This window comes from Mchenga conophoros, linkage group LG23, assembly GCF_057382185.1.
Source record: "Mchenga conophoros isolate Kocher_MC1m ecotype Shallow Benthic linkage group LG23, M_conophoros_male_GT1.1, whole genome shotgun sequence".
NCBI classification, from domain to species: Eukaryota; Metazoa; Chordata; class Actinopteri; order Cichliformes; family Cichlidae; genus Mchenga; species Mchenga conophoros.
Genome location: NC_140547.1, coordinates 41,550,270 through 41,576,034, shown reverse-complemented (window position 1 = coordinate 41,576,034; position 25,765 = coordinate 41,550,270). Strand labels below are relative to the sequence as shown.

At 40.8% G+C, this 25,765-nt stretch overlaps 4 protein-coding genes and 1 non-coding gene across 5 annotated transcripts; 4 read left to right on the top strand and 1 right to left on the bottom strand.

Moving 5' to 3' along the window:
• Positions 1-439: 439 nt before the first annotated feature.
• On the top strand, positions 440-1,607 carry LOC146547880 (gamma-crystallin M2-like). The gene is made up of 3 exons (XM_085266363.1): positions 440-448; positions 532-774; positions 1,332-1,607. The coding sequence occupies exons 1-3, from the start codon at positions 440-442 to the stop codon at positions 1,605-1,607; spliced, it is 528 nt and encodes a 175-aa protein (XP_085122489.1).
• Positions 1,608-3,013: 1,406 nt separating this feature from the next.
• Positions 3,014-3,833, top strand: LOC146547879 (gamma-crystallin S-1-like). Its single transcript, XM_085266362.1, has 3 exons — positions 3,014-3,058; positions 3,216-3,458; positions 3,561-3,833. The coding sequence occupies exons 1-3, from the start codon at positions 3,014-3,016 to the stop codon at positions 3,831-3,833; spliced, it is 561 nt and encodes a 186-aa protein (XP_085122488.1).
• Positions 3,834-5,177: 1,344 nt separating this feature from the next.
• LOC146547878 (gamma-crystallin M2-like) lies at positions 5,178-6,346 on the top strand. Its single transcript, XM_085266367.1, has 3 exons — positions 5,178-5,195; positions 5,640-5,882; positions 6,074-6,346. Exons 1-3 carry the CDS (start codon positions 5,178-5,180, stop codon positions 6,344-6,346), a joined length of 534 nt encoding a protein of 177 aa, XP_085122493.1.
• An 8,304-nt stretch (positions 6,347-14,650) lies between these two features.
• On the top strand, positions 14,651-23,235 carry LOC146547877 (ETS translocation variant 5-like). Its single transcript, XM_085265354.1, has 13 exons — positions 14,651-14,781; positions 16,769-16,834; positions 16,926-17,010; positions 17,315-17,362; positions 17,445-17,495; positions 19,264-19,372; positions 19,479-19,739; positions 19,864-20,141; positions 20,311-20,373; positions 20,449-20,517; positions 20,888-21,039; positions 21,155-21,256; positions 21,735-23,235. Exons 2-13 carry the CDS (start codon positions 16,787-16,789, stop codon positions 21,966-21,968), a joined length of 1,500 nt encoding a protein of 499 aa, XP_085121480.1. The 5' UTR covers positions 14,651-14,781; positions 16,769-16,786; the 3' UTR covers positions 21,969-23,235.
• A 310-nt stretch (positions 23,236-23,545) lies between these two features.
• Positions 23,546-23,664, bottom strand: LOC146547876 (5S ribosomal RNA). The gene has a single exon (XR_014890975.1). It is a non-coding gene; the product is annotated as a 5S ribosomal RNA (ribosomal RNA).
• Between the last annotated feature and the right edge of the window lie 2,101 nt (positions 23,665-25,765).

Here is a 25,765-nt window from a genome sequence, read left to right as displayed (position 1 = left end):
CTGCATATATTTAAACCAGTAAATACTACATGAGGCGGGGTTTTTGTTTCATGTAGGATCAGAAATAGAAAATAAAAGCCTAAAAATGCCATTTTAGTTACATGTTCACATAGGTTTTTTGCAGTAATACCTCAATTTTCAATAATACCTTCACTTTTTTGTTTTTTGTTTTAAAGGGAGTTACTATTAAACAGTGTTAAATGATTTCTGTCCCTCACAGTCTAACACTGATCCTCTGCCTTCACTGTTCCAGCATGTGTTTGATACAGAGCCATCATCAGGCCAGAACAAAGGCAAATCAAACAGCTCCAAGCTATTTTGCTGATATGTAAATCTACCTCATTTGGGTATCAAAGACTTGCCACACTCTGCACATTTTGTTTATCGTTAAATACTTTGATGGGGCTGCAGCAAAGAATGAGGTCTACAGTGCATCCAAATGGGGAAGGTAAGCTAAGACCTGTTGCGATCAGTGTGCGTTTAAAGACTCTTCCTCCTCTTGGGTTTATTAAAAGTGTACGTTTTCCACAGATCACATTTTTTGAGGAGAAGAAATTCCAGGGTCGCTGCTACAACTGCAGCAGCGACTGCGCTGACCTGCACACATACTTCAACCGCTGCAGCTCCATCCGAGTGGAGAGCGGCGTGTGGGTCATCTATGAGAAACCCAACTACAAGGGTTTCCAGTACGTCCTCAGCCCAGGGGAGTACGCCGACAACCAGCAGTGGATGGCCTTCAACGACAATGTCAAATCCTGCCGTACTGTCAAAAATGTAAGTTCCCCCCTTTTTTTCCCAAGTTCCTTCAACCACAAAATCCAACAGAGGTTTCACATAGACTGCTTCTGGAAATGTGTTTGTGCAGTCCCTGCAGGACAGCATTGTACAAGGGCACCAGTCCAGGCTGGGTGCTCACTGTTAAGCCAGCAGACTAAACAAGTAGACAATAGGAAGCACAACTGGCAGCAACTTTTAGCTTTTTCTTAAAGAAAAAAAAAAGATTAATGTATGTAAGAAATGTAATTTCTTTCTGTTTGATGGAACATTTTAGCCTCTTTAAGCTCATTGTTTTGATTTAATCAGTCTGTGCTTTAAACCAGTCTAATTGACAGTGCAATAGCAGCCAAAGACCAGCTTTTGAAGAGATTACATAATAAAAATGTAAGCCCATGTGAGCTGATAGCCTAGAGTGAAACCCTGCACATGTATTTTTTATCTTTGGGAGGAATTTCCAGGATTTTTCATAACACTAGCCATAAAATGAAAACACTGCTCCAAAGTTGGCAGTGTAAATCTGCACCGAGTACACTGTGCTTTGCTTGTGTTTGCAGGTCTACGGTAGTGCGTGGAAGCTGAGGCTGTACGAGAGGCCGGACTTTGGTGGGCAGATGGTGGAGTGCTCTGATGACTGCCCATCGGTTTATGATACCTACAAGATGCGCGAGGCCTACTCCTGTGTGGTGACAGATGGTGCCTGGGTATTCTACGACCTCCCCAACTACCGTGGGCACCAGTACCTCCTGGAGCGGGGCGAGTACCGGCAGCACGGCGACTGGGGGGCATCTTCACCTGGCGTCGGCTCTTTCCGCAGGATCACAGAGTTTTGATTAACAGTCATAATGAAAAAGTGATGCACATGACAATCAATAAATGACTTATAAATGACTCAAGCAAACTGACTTTGTCCTTGTGGATTTCATCAAATGTGCCTCAAGCTCGATTTGGAAGAATGAATACATTAATAAAAACCAAGTAGAACTATTAAATCACGTTATTTTAAAGATGTGAAGACTTTTTGTGTGGCAGTTTCACAAAGTTCAGGAATCTGCAATAGACTCCTCCTTTGTTAGACCTCTGGTGTAAATACAACACTACAACTCCATGCCATGCCATATATATATGTCATGTACGTGTATGTATATAAATACATATATTATAAAAGAAAACTCTGCACTTGTATTAACGGGCTGAGCATCCTGATCTTAGTTTAAGCAGGAAATCATATCTCTCTCAGGTGGGAAAGAAGCAGGAGAACCGAGCAACTATGACAAAGTACAAAGAAACCAGTAGTTTCACTGCTGAAGGTAATTCAGTACTGATGATTTAATGTTGGATACCTTTAAATGATGAATTGTATCATTACTAGAAGGGCAATACTTAAAACATTGTTATTGTTATTTTAAGAATCTGGATCGTTCTTCAGTAACAACAGCGATCTTGTGGTGGCAGATTTAAAGGTGAAGATCATCGTGTGGGAGTTCACCCTCTGGGGAGCATGAATGTTCATATAAGCTGTGGCAATCTGCTTGTTACATTTAAAAGAAAAATCTGCCTTGATGATTCAATAAAGGAAAGGAAGTTTATCAAAATGACATTTGTTTGTGTGGAAATGACTAAGTGTGGAGTTAAGGTTCTGATTAATAACAGGGTGGGAACAGGAGATCACCTTTTGTTTGTGTTGGTTCCTTTTAAATGCAATCCTGCTTGTTTCCTAAACATTACCTAACCTTCACCACAGTGTCGTGCTGAAGACCATCACTTGTGTCCTCATGCATTGTTTCAAATGGGAGTTTTTCCCTGCATCATGAACAGTGCATGGAATCAGCTTATTTACCATGGAAAGGAACGCTAGGGGTAAATGATCGATCAAATTACTGCTTACTTGTTATAATATGGATTAGTTATAAAATGTGTATAAATATCTCCAGCAGAGTCTCTGGTGCCTTCCTGCTGTGTCACTGACTCAGCTCAAAACGTTTCATATCAAACCAACTGTCCTGCAGTGCCCTTGTTTTTGTCAGCACGCTCTGCTGCATCCAGTGGCTTTGGGATGCTTTGCACTGTGCATTTGCATTGTTTAGGGAAACAGGATTCACTGCTTCAGAACAATGTGATAAGCCTGGATAAATATTTGAATCAGTGATTGAATAATCCAGTTCACAGAAAGCAAGCCATGTGCTTAGTTTTATTGTCCTTGTTCTGTATAAAGTGAATATAGGAGGTGGCTGCTTTAATGTTTTATATCACACCAAACCTGTTGATATCGACAATGGAGAAGGTACTGTATGTTTAAGACAGGCACATGTTTGTGGCAATATGATTCATGCTTATACCGTATTTTGAGATGAATGAGTACAAAATGTGTTTGTTTTACCATAATAGCCACTTCCTAGAGTTCAGTGAGTGCAACGTTTCATCAAAACTTGTTTTCTCAGATCATCTTTTACGAGGACAAAAACTTCCAGGGTCAGTCCCACGAGTGTGACAATGATTGCAGTGACCTGCACACCTACTTCCCCCGCTGCAACTCCATCAGAGTGGAGGGAGGATTCTGGGTAGTCTATGAAAGACCAAACTACATGGGCTACCAGTACGTGCTAAGCCCAGGAGAGTATCCAGACTACCAGTATTGGCTAGGTATCAACGATTCCATCAGGTCCTGTCGAATTATTCGAAATGTAGGTGACTATATATGTGTGTGAATGGTGTATAATCAATTCACAATATAATACAGAAACCAACAATGCAGACATTCCCATTCTTTCATTTGTTCCTTCCAGGTGGGGAATTCATGGAAGCTGAAAGTTTGGGAAAAGCCAAACTTTGAAGGTCAGTCGATGGAGATGGCAGACAACTTGCCTGCCTTCCCCGAGAACTGGAAAAGCAACAATGTCCACTCTTGCAAGGTGTTCGAAGGAGCCTGGATCTTCTTTGAGCACCCAAACTACAGGGGGTGCCAGTACCTGCTTGAGAGGGGCAAATACAGGAGGTACGCTGAGTGGGGGGGCATGCAGCCCAGCGTTGGATCCATCCGCCGGGTTAAAGAGCAGTAGCCACTGACAAATCTTTGAAAAAAATAAAAACAAGGAAAATAACTAAACATGCTTAAAATAAAGTCATGATAGAAAATTAAACATTGGTTGTCATTTATTACCCATGATCCTTTTCACTCATTATCCATATTGTGTTACATTTAATCACAACATTTAAAAAAAATCAAATTAAAGCTTTTTTTAGACTTTAAAACTTAATATATAAATAATAAATATTGATTTAAACTGGACAAATAGTGAAATAGTGAAAGTCATTTTAAATCATAGTAAAATAACTACAAGAACTTTAGGTTAAAATTTGCACCAGTATATAAACTCACGTGCACGTTATGCATGCACTTGCATTACACAAAAGAAATATATTAGGTTTTTTTTTTATATCTAAGCTTTTTATTAATTATATAAATGAGTATATTTATTAAGAAAAACAGGAGAATACACACAAAATTGTATTATTTAATATTTATAAGATGATGTAATGGTCAATGGTTTATATTTATAAATATTTTATATCTAACTCTAGTAGTGAATAGTGTTCAGGTGGGAAGGCTGTGCATGTGACAATAAGAACAGCTATAATAATAAACAAGAGGATAAGTTACAGTTGACTGGGCAAACAAAACAAAAACAGAAAAATAGAAAAAGAGTATATGTGATGTAATGTAATGTAACATGAAATACAAAACACAATAATACATGCTGAAACAATGTTTCCATAAATATTAAGATAATAGCAGCTATATCCTACTGTATATTACTGTATACTTGTATTCTATTGTACATATTGTATATCTTATTCCTCTGCTCCTCTGTCTCTCTGGCTGCATTGAGCATATGTATGACAAAAGAATTTCCCTCGGGATAAATAAAGTTCTTCTTATCTTCTTATCTTATCTTATATCCTCCTGAGAACCGAGGAAAAAAGAATCTTCCCACTGAACTTTGGAGCTAAAAGAAACCACCCAAACACATGAATATCAATGGAAAGCCCAGGATGTCCTGTATTTAGTACCAAAAATCAATGTCCATTACAGAGGACATAAATGATTAGGCTGGTTCTTTGGAGGATATGGGAGGTGACATGAATGAAGAAGTGATTTTTCAGCAACAATATTTCTATTTTTCTAGAGTTAAACAGCATTCAGCATCAACACATATAAAGGCCATGTGCTAAAACAATTGCAGAATCAGCTAATGTGCCGATGTTAATGGAGAGCTCATTTGAATGACAATGATTCCCCTGGCAATGCAGTTCATCAGCCTTTATTTAAAAGTGGACTGCCGGCAATGCAGTGTGTATGAGTGGCTTTAATCTGATTGGGTGAGGAGGAACACGAGGCGATTATGGAGCGCACAGGGAAGGTAAGCGCCACAACTGTGCGACATGATAATGCCGTAATGACCTCACGCTAAGCTGTGGGTGAATTGCTTCTTGCTAAATGGCGTTGAGCTGATGTCCTGTCAAATGTTAGTTTGTTAGTGTGACGAGCGGGCGGGGCTTTTGTCAGATATAACCTGATATAACCTGAAGTGCATGAATGTTCCTGCACAAATAAATAGATGGTAACCCTGACAAAAACCTTAAAGCTGAATTATTTCATTTTTAGCCACTAGGGAGCAGCACAAAAAAGTGAAAGTCCAACATTTGCCCTGCCTTAGTACAACAAACTTATCTATAACTATCTCTAACGTATAATTCAAATTCTCTGTCAAAAGAGTTATATCAGCGGTGTTGTCCATAGAGATATGGAGAGTTTTAGGGTTTGCTTTACTTGCACAGCTTTTAATTCACACTCTTGCTTGCAGATCTTTTTTTACGAGGACAAGAACTTCCAGGGTCGTTACTTCGAATGCAGCAGTGACTGTCCCGAGCTGAGTTCCCACTTCAGCCGCTGTAACTCTGTTCGGGTGGAGAGTGGAGCCTGGGTCATCTATGAGAGACCCCAGTATATGGGCTACCAGTACGTCCTCTCTAAAGGGGAGTACCCCAACTATCAGAGCTGGAATGGCTTCAATGACACCATTCGCTCCTGTCGCTTCATTAGATATGTAAGTCTCAGGAAGCAACCACAGAACTAGAATACTATGTATACTTTCTTCACTGTAATTTTTTTTGAGAGCAATGCAACGCTGTGAGAAATGTTCTCCTCCTTACAGGATGAACAAATGTGGTCTTAGCTGCTTAAAGTTAAAGGAATTCCTATCAATTATTAACATGTTCTTATTTTTAAATCTTTAAGCCATCCACCAGGCACAGGATCCGCATTTACGAACGTCCAGACTTCAGTGGCCAGATGATAGAGTTTAGCGAAGACATGCCCAACCTGCAGGACCGCTGGCGCTACCGCGACATCCACTCGGCCCACATCCAGGACGGCACCTGGGTCTTCTATGAGCATCCGAGCTACAGGGGGCGCCAGTACCTGCTGGAAAAGGGCGAATACAGACGACACTCGGAGTGGGGAGCTCTTAATCCATCTGTAGGCTCCATTAGACGCGTCGTGGACTTCTAGATCAAAAGCTCACTTGCCTTTTCTTGCTTTCCTCCCGTCGCTTATTCAAATGAGCAAATAAACCCACAGGCATAGACAAACAATGAACTGCTGTGATTTTATTTCTTGTTGTTTTAAACCAACCCAAAAAAACAAAACAAAATAAAACAGGATAAGTTCCACTTTGCGGTGCCCGGCGGGAGTTTTTTTAATTAGCGTGCCAACAGCTGGCGGCTCGTGGTAAAGCCTAGAAATAAAACTGCTGAAAAAAGCCTGCTGGTAATTCAGGAGGGTTCACCAACAGGGGCTAGTGGTATGCCAGCAGCCAGCTATTGTTTATTTGTGCCAGAAGTGGCAGAAATAATACAGCAGAGCAACAATATCCACTGCCCAGCAGGTGCCCAGACAACAACAGCAAAAAACTGTCACCATGTCAGACAGCTATGGTTCGCTGATACACAGTACTGCGGATATGATCCAGGATGCTGATTTTACGATTTATTTAACTTCATCAACATCTGCCTGACCTGGGCTCAAAGTAGTGCCTTTACATTTGATACAGTGCTTTAATCCAACACTGGTAATGGTTTGCATTAATGGCTCTGTTACGCCCGTCTAGGGGTACAGGAACGTAACATAAGAGTTAAAAAAGGAAGTGACCCCGCCCCGGGCCCCAAAACCATACACAGAAAAACCAATTTCTTAGTGAACGGTGGTTTATTTGTCTACACTGAAAATGAAGCTCCGGGGTGAACAAAGGCCAAAATAACAAACAAAACAAGCTAAGTCAGGTGAGGAGGTGCTATCAAAAAACAGTACAAGGAAAAATAATAAGGCAGCTCACCCCTTCTGTTTCAGTGCTATTTACAATGTGCTATTTACAAGTGAAAACTAATGTACACACTATATACAAAGCTCGGTAAGTCACGAGAATCTCAAACAAATGTCACAGGTTTTGGAAGCCAGGGTCAGGTCTGCTGCTGCTGTCAGTGGCTGCCCCGGGACAACTGCTGGTGAGGGATTTTGAAAGCAACCACATGATCAGGGGACCAATCGGCAGCCGTCAGCTTATCCAATCAGGGACCTGCAGAGACTTAAAGACACAGACAGGACAAGAAACAGCCACCAAGACACTAATAATTAGGGCTGGGTATCGTCACTGATTTCTAGAATCGATTCAATTCCGATTCACAAGGTCCCGAATCGATTCGATCCACGATTCGATTTAATTCGATTCGATTCGATTTAAATCTGGGAAATTTTGACAGTCAGAAATATTATAATTCAGATCAGTACATTTACATATTTTTGTATCAATAAAAAGGAAGCTGACACACGCAAGACTTTATCAAAGGTGTAAGCATCACAGCAGATGCCTTTGTGTCAAAGTAGCTGAAGATAAAACACAGAAAAACATGAAGGTGATTTTCCTGGCCTGGGATTTTATAAAAATATTCTGCAGTACATCAAAAACGAAAGAAAACCATTAATCAACATATGAACATTACCTCTGAAGTTACAGCGGTTTTATTAGAGACACGGTTAAGCGTTTTGCATTTTGAATAATTTTAAAAAGTTTAAATTTGTTCAGTATTGAACAGCAGAAATGAGGTTTTCTTTTCGGAAGAATGTAAAAGGGAAAAAAACAGGGGCCGACAGCGCTGTAAACAACGGTAGACTTGTGCGTAACAAGCAAGTGAATAATGAAGAAAGGGAAACTGTTCTTGAAGTACACAGAGAGAGAGAGAGGGCGAGAGAGAGACAGAGAGAGAGAGAGACAGAGAGAGAGAGAGGGCGAGAGAGAGACAGAGAGAGAGAGAGACAGAGAGAGAGAGAGGGCGAGAGAGAGAGAGACAGAGAGAGAGAGAGGGCGAGAGAGAGAGAGAGACAGAGAGAGAGAGAGGGCGAGAGAGAGAGACAGAGAGACAGAGAGAGAGCTGTGCATGGGTGGAAGCAAAACAGTAACGGTGTGTGAAGGAAACGGTTTCCTAGGCCTACTCCGTGGATCGGCTTCCTCCGAGGCGTGGACGTCTATCAGCAGAGAATGTACCTTCACCGATCAGCAGAGAATGTCCCTTAGTCTGTAACACAGTCAAATATATTCTCAAGCAATATTCAAGCATGCCATTCAGCGTGTTAGTACGAGCTCGGGAGCAGCTTGGGAGAACAAGAAAACAGAGACTGCTTTAGATTGTCTTCCCAAAGTGACTCAACTTTATTCACAAGTACAACAGTTTATATAGAGGGTAAAATTCATGAGACAGCAGATTTATCAGTTTAAACCAGTACAGACCAAGATAAGGCAGCGTCTTCCTGCCCTTGGGTGAAGAAGCATCCTTTGTGTAGTTTATCAGTTCAGCTACAATTGTGATTATCTCAGCGACATATTTTCAAGGCACAAAACGAAGAGTTCTTTCATTAGTGAAATCTGAAACAAACCATTTGGCCTTCAACAGGCGTCTAAAAGATTAAGAAACTAATGTAGCTGAGGGAGTGATCTCTGTGGTATTTCAACCTTGTTGAATGACAGAGTTTTCCTGTATAATGTCACTATAAAACAATATCCAGTAAATGCTCCCATGGTACTAAAATACCTAAAGTCAGAGTGAATTCATGACAATGTTTATGTGAATCTTCTTTTGCTGCTGGTTCGGTCAATATTGTTTGGAAAGAGATCAAACTAACAGCTTTAGAATCAGCGCATAAAGGGCGTGAACACAAAGCGCGGACCCGCCGACAGATCAGAATCAGTGAGCTGTCGGCTTTCAGCCCCGACCATGTCCGTGCCGTCGGGTGAGAAAGGCGACATCTAAATGATTCTGATCCGCGGGTCGTGCTGTGTGTTTAAGTCTTTGTGCAGAATCCGTGTTCCTGCTCTCATTTACTGTCTTAGCTGTTTGGTGGTTCTTGAAATTTTGTGAGATGTCACCAGAGATTCTGGCATTTCGGGCAAAATAAATTTATATTAAAAAAATCGATTCAGGATTTTAATTAATCGATTTTACGTTATCCAAGCCATAATCGATTTTAATCAATGAATCGATTATAAAAACCCACCCCTACTAATAATAGTGAATGATTTACTTATCCTTTATAGTTTAATTATTATCTTTTAATAATAATTAAACGATACCTTTAGGGTTGCCAGGTAGGTTTAGGGTTTGGACAGTTTGTCCCTCTCCAATCTGTATTTTTCATTCTTTTTCACAATGTGTTTTCAGCCTTTTATGGACTTTCTGACCTTTGACTTTCTGGAGAAATGAGCTTGTGTCTAAATCCATTCATTAACATCAGCATATGTACATGATGACGATTAAAACATTTTTTTAAATAAAAAAATAAACAAACACAAGAAACAAAGCTAAATTGTTTCTTGTGTTTTGTAATTGTATTATAATTAACAACTAATTATAATACCAACTAATTAGGCTAATTGACAACAGCTCAGGAACATGATTGGGTATGGCCTCAGGAACACTTCCTTATCACTGTCTTTGAACACAGTTCACTGTGGCATCCACAAACGCAGGTTGAGGTTGTATCATGCAAAAAAGAAGCCACAAACATGATCCAGAAACACTGCCGTCTTCTCTGAACCAAAGCTTGTTTAAAATTGACTAAAAGAAAGTGGAAAACTGTTCTGTGGTCAGATGAATCAGCACTTGAAATTCTTTTTGGAAAAAATGAAATCTGTGTACTCTGGACTAAAGACTAAAGGAACCATTTGCCTTGTTATCAGTGCTCAGGTCAGAAGTTTGTGTCTCTGGTGGTATGGAGGTACATGAGTGCCTGTGGAACTGGCAGCTTGCACATCTGGAAAGACACCTTAACCAGCATGTACAGATTTTAGATCAACATTTGCTCCATTCAGATCACATCAAACTCAAAACGAGCTAATATTGCTCTTAAAATTATACAATGTCTCAATTTCAGTGTGTTATTTTCTTTTCAACTGTAATTAAAAGATGGGGTTACGTGACTTATCATTACATTTTTATTTTATTTACACTTTACAGTGTTCTGACCTTTTGAGAAGCGGGTTTGTCTTTGAATTTGTAATCTGTGAATTAATTTATTATTAAAGTGCAAAGTCAATGGTGTCAAAGGTGAATCTGAGCTGAGAGCTGCTAATAAGTGGTCAGTGCAGAGCAGCTGGCTTTTAGGGGTTTGTGTGCAAACGTTAGAAAGTTTAGGAGGAGCACAAAACTATGCAGGGAAAAACAATGTGATCTAAGATCTCTGGTTCTATGAGAGCTGAGGTAATTTATCACTCTATGAGGACTAAAGGATGTAGGCATGAGAGCCACCCAGTGGTTTAACAACTGCATTTCACATGACAGGAAATAAGTGTAGTAAAAAAGCTTTAAAACTGTGCGATTTAGTAAAAAAAAAAAAAAAAAAAAAAAAAAAGAATATCCATACATCTCTGTCTTTTTTAATCCTGATATTTTGCCTTGTGATCTGTTTATGTAAAATTGACTAAATATTGTAAATCAGCATAATCCCTGAGAAGTAACTGATCCCATATTTAGAGCTAGTCAAAACAATAATTATTATACGGGTGTAATTTTACTTACAGTACTTACCCGTTGCTGTAGGTCAAAATGGGGTGATAATTTATCATATGTGACAACTTCTGTTTCCCTAATAAATATACAGATAAAAAGGGAAAAAAGACATCAACACACAACTGGAACATTTGATAAGAAGCTTTAAGACTGCAGTGTGTAATTTCCTGTTCCAGGATATGTTCAACTATATCACGCTTGTTGATCTGCCAGAACGGAAGAATAAATTTTAAAAAAAATCTGTGATGTGATATTGTGCACAGTCGTAGACGTGCGGTGGCCGAGCAAACAGGAGACACTGCAAATCAGTAACAGAGCTGCTGAGCTCAGCTGATGTTTGAACTGGAACTTTTATCACACGCACAGATCCGTTCTGGCATCTCCCCACGCTGATCGAGCACTTTCTAAGTCGAATGCAAACAGTCGGCGCAGCCCTGCAAAAAAAAAAAAAAAAAAAAATCCACCTGAAGAGGTCAGTCAGTACGAAGCCATAAAATAAACATTTACACGCATTTTCACTGCTAGCAGATCAACATTAACCCTTTAATGCTGAACAGCTGCTCTTTCCTTCCTGTTGTTTGGATCCATTAATTGTAAAGTCGGTTTTATGTCATCAGCTCTGTCAAGTTCCTTTTTAATAAATACATAATAGATTTGGGACAAAAAGAGCACAGGGGAATAAAAGAATTACTAAATCTATATTCAGTGGGTGATGCAGTCTGCAGAACTTTAAGCAGAAAAATGCACAAACACCTTAGTAATATGCACTGATTTTTCTCCTAGGTAGACAGGAACACTGTATTTGTTTAGAGCAACATGTTGATAACTGCAGGGTTTGCAATGTTGTAGCTTTCCAAGCATTGTAAAGAGCCACCTGTTATTGTGGAGGTACTGTATGAGGGGATTTACCCTGTAATCATGTGGAATTTCTTTGGGTGATCACTCTGCAGCAGCAGGTAATGAAGTGGAATGAGATCAGAGTAGAATTAAAAGTGCAGCAAGGGCTCTGCCACCCACTGAGATGAATACTCTTCAAACAGTCATGTGCGATGCTGGATTAAACCCGTCGAACATTTGACAGTTTCCCAGTTTTTACAGGACTACTTAAATATCCTCAGTGTTACATGCAGTCCAGGTCACGGGAGTCTTTTTGAAGTCTTATCCCCACAAAAACACATATTCTGCGGTAGCTTCCAAAAACTGATGGATGTGCCTTCAAAAAAGAAATAAACTGTAACTGGGGCAATACAGGTAGCTGAGGAGGAACATGTGAAAGAACTGCATTAGGGTTGGGTACAGTTTTCGGTATTCCACAGTCCTGAGTAAGAAATGCTCTAAGTAACAAAGATTTGAAGCTTTTCTAGGGTTAATGGCCCTCAAAGCCAGATTTAACCTTTTCATACATGTTCAAGTGCTTTATCTATCTTGCATTCACACCTATGGACGATTTACAATCACTAGTTAACCTAAAATGCGGATTTTTGGGAGAATCCGGAGTACTGGGAGGAAACCCACATAACCACATGGAGTTTGTGCCGTCTCCACACAGAATGGGATGATAATGAGGCTGGGAGATAGGACCTACTGTACTTGCTGTGAACCAACAAAGCTATAAAGCCTTTTAGGGTCTTATTGTAAAACGACTGTTAGTCTGATAACCTGATGATGCTCCCCTGTGCCTGTGCTCACCTTTATAGTGAGTATAACATTGGTTCATCTTATTCCAGGCTGAAGCTAAGAGACACATTTTTTATTATTTCTTTGACTTTTTTTGTTAAATTATTACATATGCAACTTCCCCCCCAAAAAACCCTTGTAATTGACTGTAAGGTTTAATAACAGTAACACTAAATATATGATCTACTCAGTGGTGGTTGTCGTTGTAGTTCCAATTGTAACATCATAAGAGAACAATAAAATTAAGGAAATCAATTATTATTACATGGCAAGTATTTCTCTCTCTTCTTGCTATAGTGTTTATTATGATCTGTGGCAGGAAAGATGATCTCATGAATATAACCTAGTTCGGGTGTCAGACTCATTTTAAATGCAATTTCAGCAGTTTTTCTACTTGATAATGAAATGACGTTGTAGTCAGTGAAAGAAAATTTGTCAGCGTAACTCTTTGGGCTTAAATTGTGAAAAAATAGTGTAGAATTAAATATAGTAGATTGTGTATTACATTATTACTTTGGTGCAGCATGCATGGTCTAAAGATAAAGATCTCTTTATCTCTGAATTATGCCATATTCAGAAGTTTGCAGATGACACAGCCATCATGGGGTGTATCTGGGATGATCAGGAAGAGGAGTACAGAAGTCTGGTGAGGAACTTTGTCGCATGGAGTCACACAAACCACCTGCAACTCAACACCTCAAAGACTAAGGAACTGGTTGTGGACTTCGGGAGGTCTAGAGAAGGTCCACTGCCGGTTCAGATAGAGGGGGAGGAGGTGGTCAACAAGTACAAGTACCCCAGGCTGTGGGTGGACAATAAACTGGACTGGTCATGCAACACAGAGCACCTGTATAAAAAAGCCCAAAGCCGACTGTACTTCCTCAGGAGGCTGAGGTCTTTTAACATCTGCAGGAAGCTCCTGAGGATGTTTTACCAGTCAGTGGTTGCTGGAGTACTTTTCTATGCTGTGGTGTGCTGGGGGAGCAGCACAGCAAAGAAGGACTCATCCAGGCTGGAGAAACTGATCAGGAGGGCTAGCTCTGTGGTTGGCATGAAGCTGGACACTCTGGTGACAGTGGCAGAGAAAAGGACATTAAAGAAACTGATGGACATTATGGACAATGCCAGGCATCCTCTGCACACGGCCATTAACCACCAGAAGAGTCTGTTCAGTGACAGGTTGCTTCTCCCCAAGACAAGAACTAACAGACTTAAAAACTCCTTTGTCCCACACGCCATCAGACTGTTTAACTCCACTCTGGAGGGGAGAGGGAGGGGAGACAGGAGGACAAAGGAGGGGGGAACAACTAAGCTGTAGTGCCTCTTCACCTCACTGTACAATACCTTGTGCAATACTTTTTGTAAATAGTCAACAGTGCAATAGACTCAATACTTGAAATGTGCAATTCACTTGTATTTTTATTTTTTATTCCTATTTATTCAATTTATCCCCTTTGTATATTTTATTTATATTTGTCTCTGTATTTATATGTGTGTGTGTGTATATATATATATATATATATATATATATATATATATATATATATATATATATATATATATTCTGTAACTCTGTAACTTCTGTCGGTGCTGTGCTTTTTTGGAAATCGAATTTCCCAGAGGAACCCACCCGAGGGATATATGTGTGTGTGTGTGTGTGTGTGTGTGTGTGTGTGTGTGTGTGTGTGTGTGTGTGTGTGTGTATACGTGTGCATATATGCCCTGCTTCAAATTTTCTAAAGCTGCCAGGCATTATGTTTAACACCCCTGATTTAGTTGAAATCAGTAGGCTATATAATAAACCAGCAAAGGCATGCTTTTAGTGCTATTTTCATCATTATTGTTGCCGTGTAGAAGTTACAGATGACCTTGAATTTGGTTATTTATTTACCTGTTTACTTTATAAGACCTTAATTGCAGCGCTGGCACTTTAAGACAGTCCTGGTTTCATGAATGAAACGCAGCCATTCATAAAAAACAGCGGGGGCCGGGCCACAGAGCAGCCTCGATGACGATTGGCTCGCCTTCTGACTGACTCTGAGTTCCAGCCAATGGCAGGGCAGGAGATCGTTCGTTTTAGCCGCAGCTATCAGAGTCCTTCATTGAGAAAAATCCACAGCCGAGTGATTAATCGAGGTGCTGCATGGGATGTAGGGGAGGAAATCTGCGACGAGTTCTGTTTTCACACTGCCAAGAAACTTCACTTACCGAGTGAGTCTTCTTCTTTTTGTTTTTATCTTACCGCTTTAGTAAAAGCTGGCGCCTGCTTGCCTTTAATTACATAAACACCAGATGCATGGTCGCGGGTTTTTTTTTCTTTGCTACAGGCTCCGAGGGGAGCACATAGGCGTTCAGAGGCTAACGCCATTTTCTTAAAAATCTAACTCAGCGCTGCGTTTATTCCCCGCGACCGTCTGCCTGCCTGCAGTGCGGCATTTCCGTCTGCAGCAGCCTTTTTTTCAGCTTGTTGGCGCCGGGAATCCTTCACTGTTTGTCTGTGGCGAAATTTCTCAATGGTGAGCGGGTGTCTCCCCCCCTCCTCCTCCTCCTCAGCCTCAGCCAGTATCGTGTTTCACTTCATTGAGAAAAACAAGGACTCAACGAGCGTCACGCGAAACTCCATTCACAAATCTTTCACTTTAAGCGAGGATTTGTTGCTAACGTTAGCGGAGTTAGTTGGCGTGATTTCTCCTCGGTGGTGTTTGTAGTCACTGAAGCAAAGCCGAGTGACACACTCACACACTAAATCGTTTGTGGAGGTTACTTTAACCGAAGACTAGACAAAACGTTACGCAACGTCGGGGGCTGACCTTTTCATCTCTTGAAATAGTTTTTCACTGTTTACTTTTGTCCCATATTTCACGAGCTTTAGTTGGACTCTTGAGCAGTTTGAGCCAGGTCAATAACCCCCTTTTTTTGTTTGAAGAAACATTAAAAATGTAGAAATTTACAAAGCTTTGAAATCTGGTGTAGTTAAGAGGTGCAAAACATTGTTTAAAATAATGTCCCATATCTTTATCGCATATATACGTTTATCGGCTACTTTAGGTACACCAAGAAACCAGTTTGAGGTGATCTGAGCTTTATGACGTTGTGTTGTTCTGCTGGATGGGTACACTACGGTCATAATGGGATGGGTATGGCCAGCAATAAAGCTCAGGTAAAGTGTGGCATTTAACAATGCCCAGCTGGCACAAACTGCAGCACTACAACCAGTTATCTGGTCATCTGAATGTCACAGAAGAAATCAGGCAGCTTTCTCCCCCCCTTGTCTAATTATTGGTTAGCCTGTGCAAATTTTAGCCTGTTTCCTGGTGACAGGAGTGTCACTCGGTGTGGTCTTCTGCTGCTGTTGCCTGTCTGCTTCACGGTTTGAGGTGTTGTGCATTCAGAGATGCTCTTCTGGTTGTACCAAGTGGTTATTTGATTTATTTGTTTCCGCCTTATTAGATTGAAGCAGTCTGGTCATTCACCTCTGATCTCTAGCATAAACAGCCTTAGTAAACTCTAGAGGCGATTGTGCGGGGAAACCCAACAGTTCAGCAGTTTCTGATATACTCGCACCAACAACCATGCCACATTCAAAGCCACCTAACTTCCATTTCTTCCCCATTCTAATGCTCACTTTGAACTTCAGCTGGTCACCTTGACTGTGCCTAAATGCACTCAGTTGAAGCAATGTGATTAGGTATTGGCATTATTAGCTGAACAAGTAGTTTGTTTGTTTGTTTTTTAAATGTTTCTTCTTTAATCCTATCTCTTGGCAAGCAAAGCATCAAACCATTTTAATTCCTGTCTTTTCAAACATAGCATTGTCATTCTTTGTACATATGCTTCTCTGTACGTCATTAAAGTTGGCACAGCACAGCCAAAGGAAAAGACGTCATGTTTTATTTGACTATTCAGCTGCTTTCTTTTCATTGCCTCAAATCAGCCTTTGAAGAGCGATTCCTCCCGCAGCTTCACGTCAGTTTATTCATGTCAGATTTGCGTACTGCAGATTGCATAATTCTTTCTGTGACAACGGGGCTTTTATAGCCACTGTAAACAAACATGCCAAGTCATGTGAAAGGGATGATGGTAGTATGGATGGAGGGGCTAGTCCTGTAGGGGGAAAAATAGACTACGATAGACTTGGATTTCTGCTTAATGACTCCAGTATGTTCAAAGTATATCACTTCCTCACTGCTCATCCCAGGGTGAAGACTCCTGCAACATGGAGGCCTTTTATGATCAGCAGGTTCCCTTTGTGGTCCCTGAGAGTGTGAGTTTGAAACGTTATGGTTTTATATTCTTATCTTTTTATTGTCTTGCTGCATGTGTGCTGAGTTTCATTCCTTTGCCCATTTCTGCAGAAATGTCACACACAGGAAGCAGCAAAGTGTCTCAGCGATAGGAAGAGGAAGTTCATGGACACCGAGCTGGCTCAGGACACAGAAGGTACATATAAAACTCAACTGCAGTTTCATAGTCAGTCTAACTTCTTGTGAGTGCCAGGATAACATCTGTCTGCTGGATACAAACAATGTGGGGAGAAATTATATTCATAAATTTGCTAATAGGATTATTTTTTTTCCCCTCCCCTGTTCTTTCAAGTGCCCCTCGTGGTCTTTGGTATTTCTTTAATAGGTCATGCTTCTCTGACAGTTTTATATAGGCCATTTGTTGTCATTAATTACATGTGAAATGTCAAATAATTGCGCCCACACACATTCTAACAAATGAATGTGAAACCATCTTCCAGATCTATTCCAAGACCTGAGTCGGCTCCAAGAAATATGGATCGCTGAAGGTGAGCATCCCACATTATACAAATGATGTGTGATAGTTGATGAGAGGGGTCCTTAAACGGCATGTCTTTTCCTCCCTCTCAGCTCAAGCTACCGATGACGAGCAGTTTGTCCCGGATTTCCAGTCCAATAACTGTGAGTACCTGCTTCTTCTTGGATGTTTGGAGAGATCACGATTTCAGGTTTTAGCAGTGGTGCGCACTATTTATGCACGAGAGTATTTTTGTGAGAGCTTTATGATGGGTCTGGAACTGAGCGTTGGAAGTTGGTCTTTAACGTGGAGTTGGACATAAGAGGGTTGGCACGTGTGATCACATTGCACTGTCAGCTGTTGGCTCTCATTTAGGATCTGTGCAGCTTCCTGCTCAAATGGATAAACTCCACTGAACTTACCAGATTGTGACTCGTGATCTCAAAGGTCATTGGTGTAAAACCAGTTGTTTACAGTGCTCTCATTCGTTGGTGTTTCCATTCACCTTGGAGCTTTGCCAGTTAAATGATAGTCGTCATGTACCAGAGGAAATGAGGCGAGATAAAAAAAAATAAATAAAAAAAAAAAGTACTGTACTTAAAAGTGTTACAGATAACGCGGGCGATGAGGAAATGGTGCGTTTAGTGCTCCTGCCAAACACGTATTGCATATACTTATTGTTGCCGTAATCATAGCTGCTTCAACACATCGACTCCCCGTGCGGACAATAAAGCTGACGGAGACCGTGTCGTGGATGGAAACATTAGCGGCCTGGCGTCATCGGCGCAGCATACTGATGAGAATCTCTACAGATTCCTGGAAAGCTCAGATCAGATAGGGGTAGGTTTCCTTTCTTTCACAGACGCAGGAGTGGGGAGCAAACGCTGAAAGGGACGATAAAGGAAAAACTTTATGCTAAAGCCTGCATTGCAAACTGGAAGAGTGCAACTTAAAGATGTGCAGAGCTTGTCTATTTAATGTGAGGTGTCATTGCTACTAAATTATCAACATGAGCAGATAAGAGTTAGGAGGGAAATATTCAGGGTCTGAAGCGCTGGCGGTAAACTCTAATTTGGATCTGAAGCCGTTCTGCCACACCAGCAGGCAAATGTTTCCACCAAAGCTGCCATTTAATAGGTCTCGAGTGTGTTTTGGTTATGGAAGTGCTGCTTCAACAAACACATTATTTTCCCAACCAGTGTTCCCAGAGGTAATGTTGCGTAATCCTAACTGTCTAACCATTACGCTCACCAGGGATCCAACACTAGGCAGTTGGAGGCAAATTAGGAGTGTGAGACTTGTGTAACTGTGCAAAAGATGAACTGATGATGATGAAGTCAATTAAAATGCCTTGGCATTGAATAGGGACAGAACATTCAATTTTACTCATTTGAGACAGCAAAAAACACAGTTTTGAGATAAAGACTGACTGATGTTCATATACTTGTAATACCGGGGGGGGAATAAATAAATTTTAGGATATTGGAAGTTAAAGAACTGAAGTAACACAGGTGGGGGAAAATCAACAATTAGATGACCCCTGTGAGCAAGCACTTGGTGACAGTGGGAAGTAGAAACTCTCTTTTAACAGGAAGAAACCTCCAGCAGAATCAAACTTGGGGAGGGGTGGCCATCTGCACTGAGGCATTGGGGTTGAGGGGAGGGCAACAGGACAGACGAGACACTGTGGAAATGCAAAGTGTTGTACAGAGACACTGTGTTGAGTAGAACACTGCATCATGGGAAGCCCTGCGTAGCCTAAGCTTATCACCTGATTCTGCCTGAACTATGAGCTTTATCAGAAAGGAAAGTTGTTTTTTTTTTTTTTAAAAGACTAATCTTTGAAGCAGTCCACTTGGCCATCTAATGTAAGGGTGTTCATTCCATGCTCTGCAAACATGTATGTATTATTTACCTGTGTGTTTTTTGCAGTGATGTTTCATGGACTGGCCGCCAGCAAAGTGAAGCGTGAACCCAGTCCGTCCAAAGACTTCTCTCCCTGCAGAACGCCTCAGGCTGACATGTGCCTTTACAGCTACAGGTAACCATTCATGTTTTTAAACCTGTGTGTGATATACTGCAATACCACCACCACACACCTGGCAGACAGAACTTTTGGATGATGTGTTTTTATCTGGTCTCCTTAGTGCCTGTGAGCCCGCTCCGACTCCATCCTCCACACCTGCAGTACAACAACGTGGCTCCATCCACCCTACTGGACCTCCACCTTTACAGAGGCAGTTACAGCCATCTACCCCTCAGCTGACCAACAACTGCTCCCCAAACCACACTCCTGCCCTTAGCCCCTCCCACCTCCGCAACCTTCCACAGGCCAATCAAAGCCAGCAGTTTGCTATGCCACATCCTCCCATCGGCTCTTCCAGTGTGTCGTTCAATGCAGAACAAAGGTAAGCTTTAAAATAAATCTATATATATATATACACACGCACGCACGCACGCACGCGCGCGCGGTTTAAGCTGGAAGCGAATGAGCTTCAAACCTTTAAACATCCACTTCTTTCCACACTTCAGGTTCCAGCGGCAGTTGTCGGATCCCTGCCTGTCTTTCCTTCCTCCAAAGAAGACCGCAAACACGCCATACCACCCCGCCATCCGTGACGGGAGGCCAATGTATCAGCGCCACCTTTCAGAGCCTCTGGTTCCCCACGCTCCCCGGGGTTTTAAACAAGAACTGGTGGACCCGAGATATCCAGAGCCAGGGCCTCCTACGTCAGGTCTGGCACGTCCTCAGACTGCCTTCAACCATGTCACAATTAAACAAGAGCCAAGGGACTTTGGCTATGACTCGGGTATGTTACCCTTAGTGTGGCGACGGCATCTGAATAAAATGTATTCACGTCTGTTAGGGTAACAGGCAGTCTTGCCATAGGTGAAACATTCAAATAACTACAGGCCTAGGCTCAGACACTTTACATTTGCTTGCAGTTTATGAAGAATTGTGACTTTTGTGCCTTTCAGAGGTTCAAACATGCCAGCCGTCATCCTTTGAGAAGTCTGCTTTGTACCAAAATAACAGTGCAGGTGAGTTTGTGTCCTGGGTTTAAAAATGCCTTTTCATGCTGCCACAGCCTTTTTACTCTATTCTTTGCTCCACAGGATTTGGTCCAGACAGAGAGCAGTGTCTGTACTATGATGACACCTGTGTTGTGCCGGAAAGGCTGGAAGGTAAGACACGGACTTCCAAAACATCCTTGTTAACACTTAGTGTATAAGACAAAGGAGGGAAGGACAATATCATTTAAGGCAGTGTGCTGTGAGTTGGCGGTATTGTGTTCGTTATTGGCATTTGCATACACCAGGTTGAGTATTCTGTTTCTAATGTTGTAACTATGTTCTGTCCAATGAGATGTGATTTTAAAAAAAAAAAGAAAAAAAAAAAAAAGCATAATTTATTTTTATTTATTTTTTTAAATGAGCAAACGATCAAGAAATTGGTTTTAAAAACAAAACAAAAAAAACAAACAAAAAAAACAAAACAACCAACCAACAAAACAGCACAAAAGCAGGAAAGGTGACTTCTGCGTGTCTTCACCAGGTAAAGTGAAACAGGAGGGTCTGCCGTACCAGCGCCGTGGCTCCCTGCAGCTGTGGCAGTTCCTGCTCACACTCCTGGACAACCCAGCCAATGCACACCTGATCATCTGGACGGGGCGAAACATGGAGTTCAAGCTGATTGACCCCGAAGAGGTCAGCTACTGCATACCTAATGTGGAACTTTGAGAAGCTTAATATTCTTAAGACTGGGGAAAAACAACATTTTAAAGCCATATATTAATTTTTCCCTCCCCCATCATGTTTTTAGGTGGCTCGGCTCTGGGGGATCCAGAAGAATCGACCTGCCATGAACTACGATAAGCTGAGTCGCTCGCTGCGGTACTATTATGAAAAGGGCATTATGCAGAAGGTAAAGGCAGGTCATGTTCCACTTGAGTCTTCCTTTACTCCTATGTTGTTGTAATCACAAACTATTAAAAAAAAAAAAACAACTAGCTATTGGGCTATATATATATATATATATATATATATATATATATATATATATATATATATATATATATATATATATATATATATATATATATATATATATAAAATTTTTATTAAAGGCATTTATTTATTATTTTTTTGTGTGTGTTGTTGTACCAGGCTATTAAACATCATCAGTGTTGGTTTTTTTCTGCTGTTTTGGTCATTTAAACACTGAAGTCCATGGAGACTGACTCGCTGTTTAAACCAGCCTCAAGTGGCCGTTAGAGAAACTGCAGTTTTCTGTCCTCAACATTTTGTCATCAATTTCCAAATTTTTGAGAGATTACTTTTGTTTGATTATTATTATTTATTTATTTATTTATTTTAAATTTCTCAACTCAAACTCTTTGCAGGTGGCTGGTGAGCGGTACGTCTACAAGTTCGTGTGCAACCCCGAGGCACTTTTCTCCATGGCTTTCCCAGACAATCAGAGGCCAAGTCTCAAGCCTGACCCGGATGCTGTCCTACCTCCCAGCGAGGACGAAGGCTCCCACCTCCCCAGCTATGAAGATGACGGGCCTTATCTGGCTGAAGGAGTGGAGCAGTGCATCCAAAGACTGGGCCTCCCTGACGGCTACCCGTACTAGACTCCACAGCCTGGCAGCTGAATTATTTTTAACACGATGTAACCTATATTTACGGAGCAGTGTTTGAGAATTTTTAGTATGTACCTACGTTATCTGTCACAAAGACGCAGCATTTGAAGAAGTTAATTTCACAAAAAACAAATTATTATTAAGCCAGAAAGCTAACAAAAAAAATAACTGATGGTTAAACTCAGAAAATGGGGAAAAAAACTCATCGTAGTTCTGATTTGGTTTCACGTATTATAATATTCTAAAAATACCTGGAATTTTAAGATTAGTTTACATTTGAGCAGTCAATAAGATTACAACATGTATCTAGAAGGAGAAGGCTTTACTTTACTTGGGAGACTTGTGATGGGTAAAATGGTATTGAGTCAGGTTTGTTGGGTGGGATAGGCAGTTGTAGCAAAATGAGGCTGGTTAAATTACAATGACAGTTTTATTTTTTGTAAAAACTGCATCGGTCCTGAAATATTCCAGCTTCTTGTAAAATTGTGATGCTCAATATTTTTTTCCCAAGCTTTTTTTTTTTTTTTTTTTCCCCTTCAAAATGCTCCATTTTTATCTTTAAAATTCTTTTTGTTAGTGACAGTGCTCTTGATGCCAGTTGTATTTTTTTGTAGCATGGCCATCTCTGTAGTCCTCTTGCTTGTGAACTCTGGGATTTGTATTACAACCAAAGTATCTCAAAGCCATGGCAGTCCTTTACTGTTTCTGTTTTAAACTGCTTGAAAGGGACTGACTTGTATTTTCAGACCTATGAATTATCCTATAAACATCTGTTTGAAATGTTTTGTGTTCCTCTTCTTGTTTTCAAAGCTGATATTTTTTAGCTTTCTATGGACTCGTAAGTTTTTCCTATTGCTGTTTTTGACAAAGGTACTGCTTCTATTTTTGATTCAGTGATACTCTGATGCGAATAATAAGCATGGACTTTCTTATGAATGCATCAGCAGTTCATGTCCTCGGATAGTTTTCTGCATTTTGTAGAGTTTATTTGCTTCGACATGTAGAAAAAAAGTGTATAATTATATATGGATATATTTTTGCAAAAGGCTGCGATTTGTCCTGTTGAAGTATTTCTTCAGCCTTCCAAGGATTTACCCATGAACTCCTGGAGCTAGATGGTGGATGTAAAGGTATATTTTGCTATCTGATCACATGGTTGTATAACATACTGACACTGGTCTCTCTTCTGCCCTTGGATTCTGTTATTCGTGCCTTCTGTTGATCTTTACTGATAAAATAAACTATTTTACTCTTTTCTCTCGCCTCAGTTCATTATTTCAAAACTACTACCACGTGAAGAAAAGAGAAAGTCTCCCCTGAGAAAGCAGCAGCGCCCTCTGCAGTTTGTTTAGAAGTGCAAAAGCTTTGCAAGACACACTAACCATCCTATTAGAAAATGAGCTAAAAGAGGGCCTCAGATTAGTTTCTATATTTAAACTGTCATTTGTATTATTTCAAAACAAAATACCGAAATATTAAGTGATGTCCTTGTTATCATAGTATTCCTTGATGCTATCTCCACTGAGTGAGCAGCGGCGCCCTCTGCAGTTTGTGTGTGGGAGTGCAAAAGCTTACAGCACCTGGTATTCCCAGGCGGTCTCCCATCCAAGTACTGACCAGGCCCGACCCTGCTTAGCTTCCGAGATCAGACGAGATCGGGCGTGTTCAGGGTGGTATGGCCGTAAGCGAGAAAGCGATTCGGAAAAAGCCTTTTTATACATGCGGTGACGACACACATACCCTTACATTTTGATCTTCTATATATAAGTTAAAGTCTCCAAACGACAAGAGCTGCTGTTCATCTTTGTTCTTACAGGCATGAACAGTTACATTTCTGCGCATTTGCATCTATTTTCTGTCTTTAATGAGAATATCAGTTTTCCATCTTGTGTTCCAGATAAATCAGTTTAATTCTAAGATTGCATTTCTACAAAAAAACTGCAGAGGGCCCTGATGCTCACTCAGGGGAGACAGCTTTAGTAAATACTTTAGTAATTTACAAAACTTCTGTAAGTGCTGCTTTTATATTTTGTGTAAAACTAATAACTAGGGATGGGTATCGTTTAGGTTTTATCCGATACCGGTGCCAAATCGGTACTTTTGAGACGGTGCCGGTGCTCAAACGGTGCTCAAACCGGTGCTTAAAGAATGGAGAACACAAAATTGGTCCAAAAACCTCTCATGTTCAGCTGGTTTTTTGTAAAAAGATAACAATGTTAGCCTTTTCTGCAGCTATGGGGCATATATGGTATCACTCTTGGCTGGAAGAAGTGCTTAAACAATGAAAAAAACACAAACTTTGTCCTAAACCTCTCATGTTTAACTGTTTTCCGCTTTTTCTTTGGTCATTTTAGCCTTTTTGGCCAGGGTGAAGTTAGTATCTGCCATCAAACAAGAAGACAGCCGCATGTAGCTATGATGATGTTTGCTAGTTCACCTTACATGCATTAATGTAATAACGTGGTTAGCCTGGTTAGCCTACTCAACGTAAATTACACACGAACAACATTAAGCTACTCACGCAGAGAAGAACGGCTGCTGCTGCCACCATCATCCGTCATCATTTCTGCTACACTGGCAGGGCTAGGGGCCAGGACTCTCCTCTTTGTGTTTTTGGGGGATGTCGCATAACAGGCAACCCACCCGCAGTAGATGTGCTCTGTGTGAGGTCTCGCAGCAAGCTATCAAATACGGCGCATTTCTCGGCTTTTAATGCGTCGCCAGGTGTTTCATCGGATTTGAGGTGTTACCTCCTTTGACAGTATCACAGTATCAGCTTAAAGCACTTGTTGCAGGCTGCTGAGTTTGCATATTTTGCTGTGAAGTACAGCCAGACTTTTGACCGCTTCACCTTGGACATTTTTAATCTGTAGCTCTGCTCTAAAAGAACGTACGTACCTGGGCCCGCCTACTATCCTCGGAAACGTAAAATGATTGGCTAGAATCAAAAGTGTATCACAGCTTAGGAAAAAAAAGCACCGAAATAAAGCACCGAAATGTGCGCTGCTTTCGGTCTGGTTACTACCGTTTATGTCAGAACCTGCACATCTGATCAGTTTTAAATTGGAATATTTATCTGAAATGAAATCAGTGCAAGTCATCTCTATATGAGATATGCAAATTAATTATACAAAATATCCATGAGAGGAAAGTTCACCAACTGACGATGTCATATAATGCAGTATCTGGAAGGTGAAATAGTTTTTATGTAGCGAGTAAAAGCCACCGAGTAACCGCTAAGGGCCTCTATACTACTCGTGCAAACTTTCAGGCCCAAAGCTCTTACAGGTACAAGCCCAGAATAAACGGGACATGAGGGTCAATATCAGTCAAATACGTCAAATTCGGATCAGTGACGTCCGAAGCTTCATTTAGAACCTAACTGCTTCGGTGTCTGATTCCCTGGTTTATAAGGAAGTGAATCATTCGCGAGATTTGTGGAGTATTTTGATGGTGACAAATAGTGAACCACTGATATTTCTACTGAAAGATTTGGAGCCAGTGAGGAATAGAGGAGGTTCTGTTGTGTGGGAGTATTTTGAGTTGATTTTGGTCAATCGGGTGGGTTTTCCTTCTTTGTGTCAGTGGCGTGTCTAGAAAATTTTTGTTGGGGGGGCCAGGTAGGGGCAAAGATTTGGAGAAGGGTGGCAGATGTAATTGTCAGATAATGTTAAAAACAGTTCTACCAACCGTTAACCATAATTCAATAACCCTATAAACCTAATAACCGAATGCGCTTTTAACTCTTATTAGAATGAGATTTTAACCACTACGGTGCAAAGTTTTTA

Bases quoted from the DNA above. Each gene is read 5' to 3' on its own strand.
- LOC146547880 (XM_085266363.1), top strand. The intron at 775-1,331 runs GTAAGTTCCCCC...TTGTGTTTGCAG, and splicing joins CCTGCCGTACTGTCAAAAAT to GTCTACGGTAGTGCGTGGAA.
- LOC146547879 (XM_085266362.1), top strand. From the start codon at position 3,014: ATGTTTTATATCACACCAAACCTGTTGATATCGACAATGGAGAAG. The intron at 3,059-3,215 runs GTACTGTATGTT...TTGTTTTCTCAG, and splicing joins TGATATCGACAATGGAGAAG to ATCATCTTTTACGAGGACAA. The intron at 3,459-3,560 runs GTAGGTGACTAT...TGTTCCTTCCAG, and splicing joins CCTGTCGAATTATTCGAAAT to GTGGGGAATTCATGGAAGCT.
- LOC146547878 (XM_085266367.1), top strand. The intron at 5,883-6,073 runs GTAAGTCTCAGG...TAAATCTTTAAG, and splicing joins CCTGTCGCTTCATTAGATAT to CCATCCACCAGGCACAGGAT.
- LOC146547877 (XM_085265354.1), top strand. From the start codon at position 16,787: ATGGAGGCCTTTTATGATCAGCAGGTTCCCTTTGTGGTCCCTGAGAGT. The intron at 20,374-20,448 runs GTGAGTTTGTGT...TTTGCTCCACAG, and splicing joins GTACCAAAATAACAGTGCAG to GATTTGGTCCAGACAGAGAG. The intron at 20,518-20,887 runs GTAAGACACGGA...TGTCTTCACCAG, and splicing joins TGTGCCGGAAAGGCTGGAAG to GTAAAGTGAAACAGGAGGGT.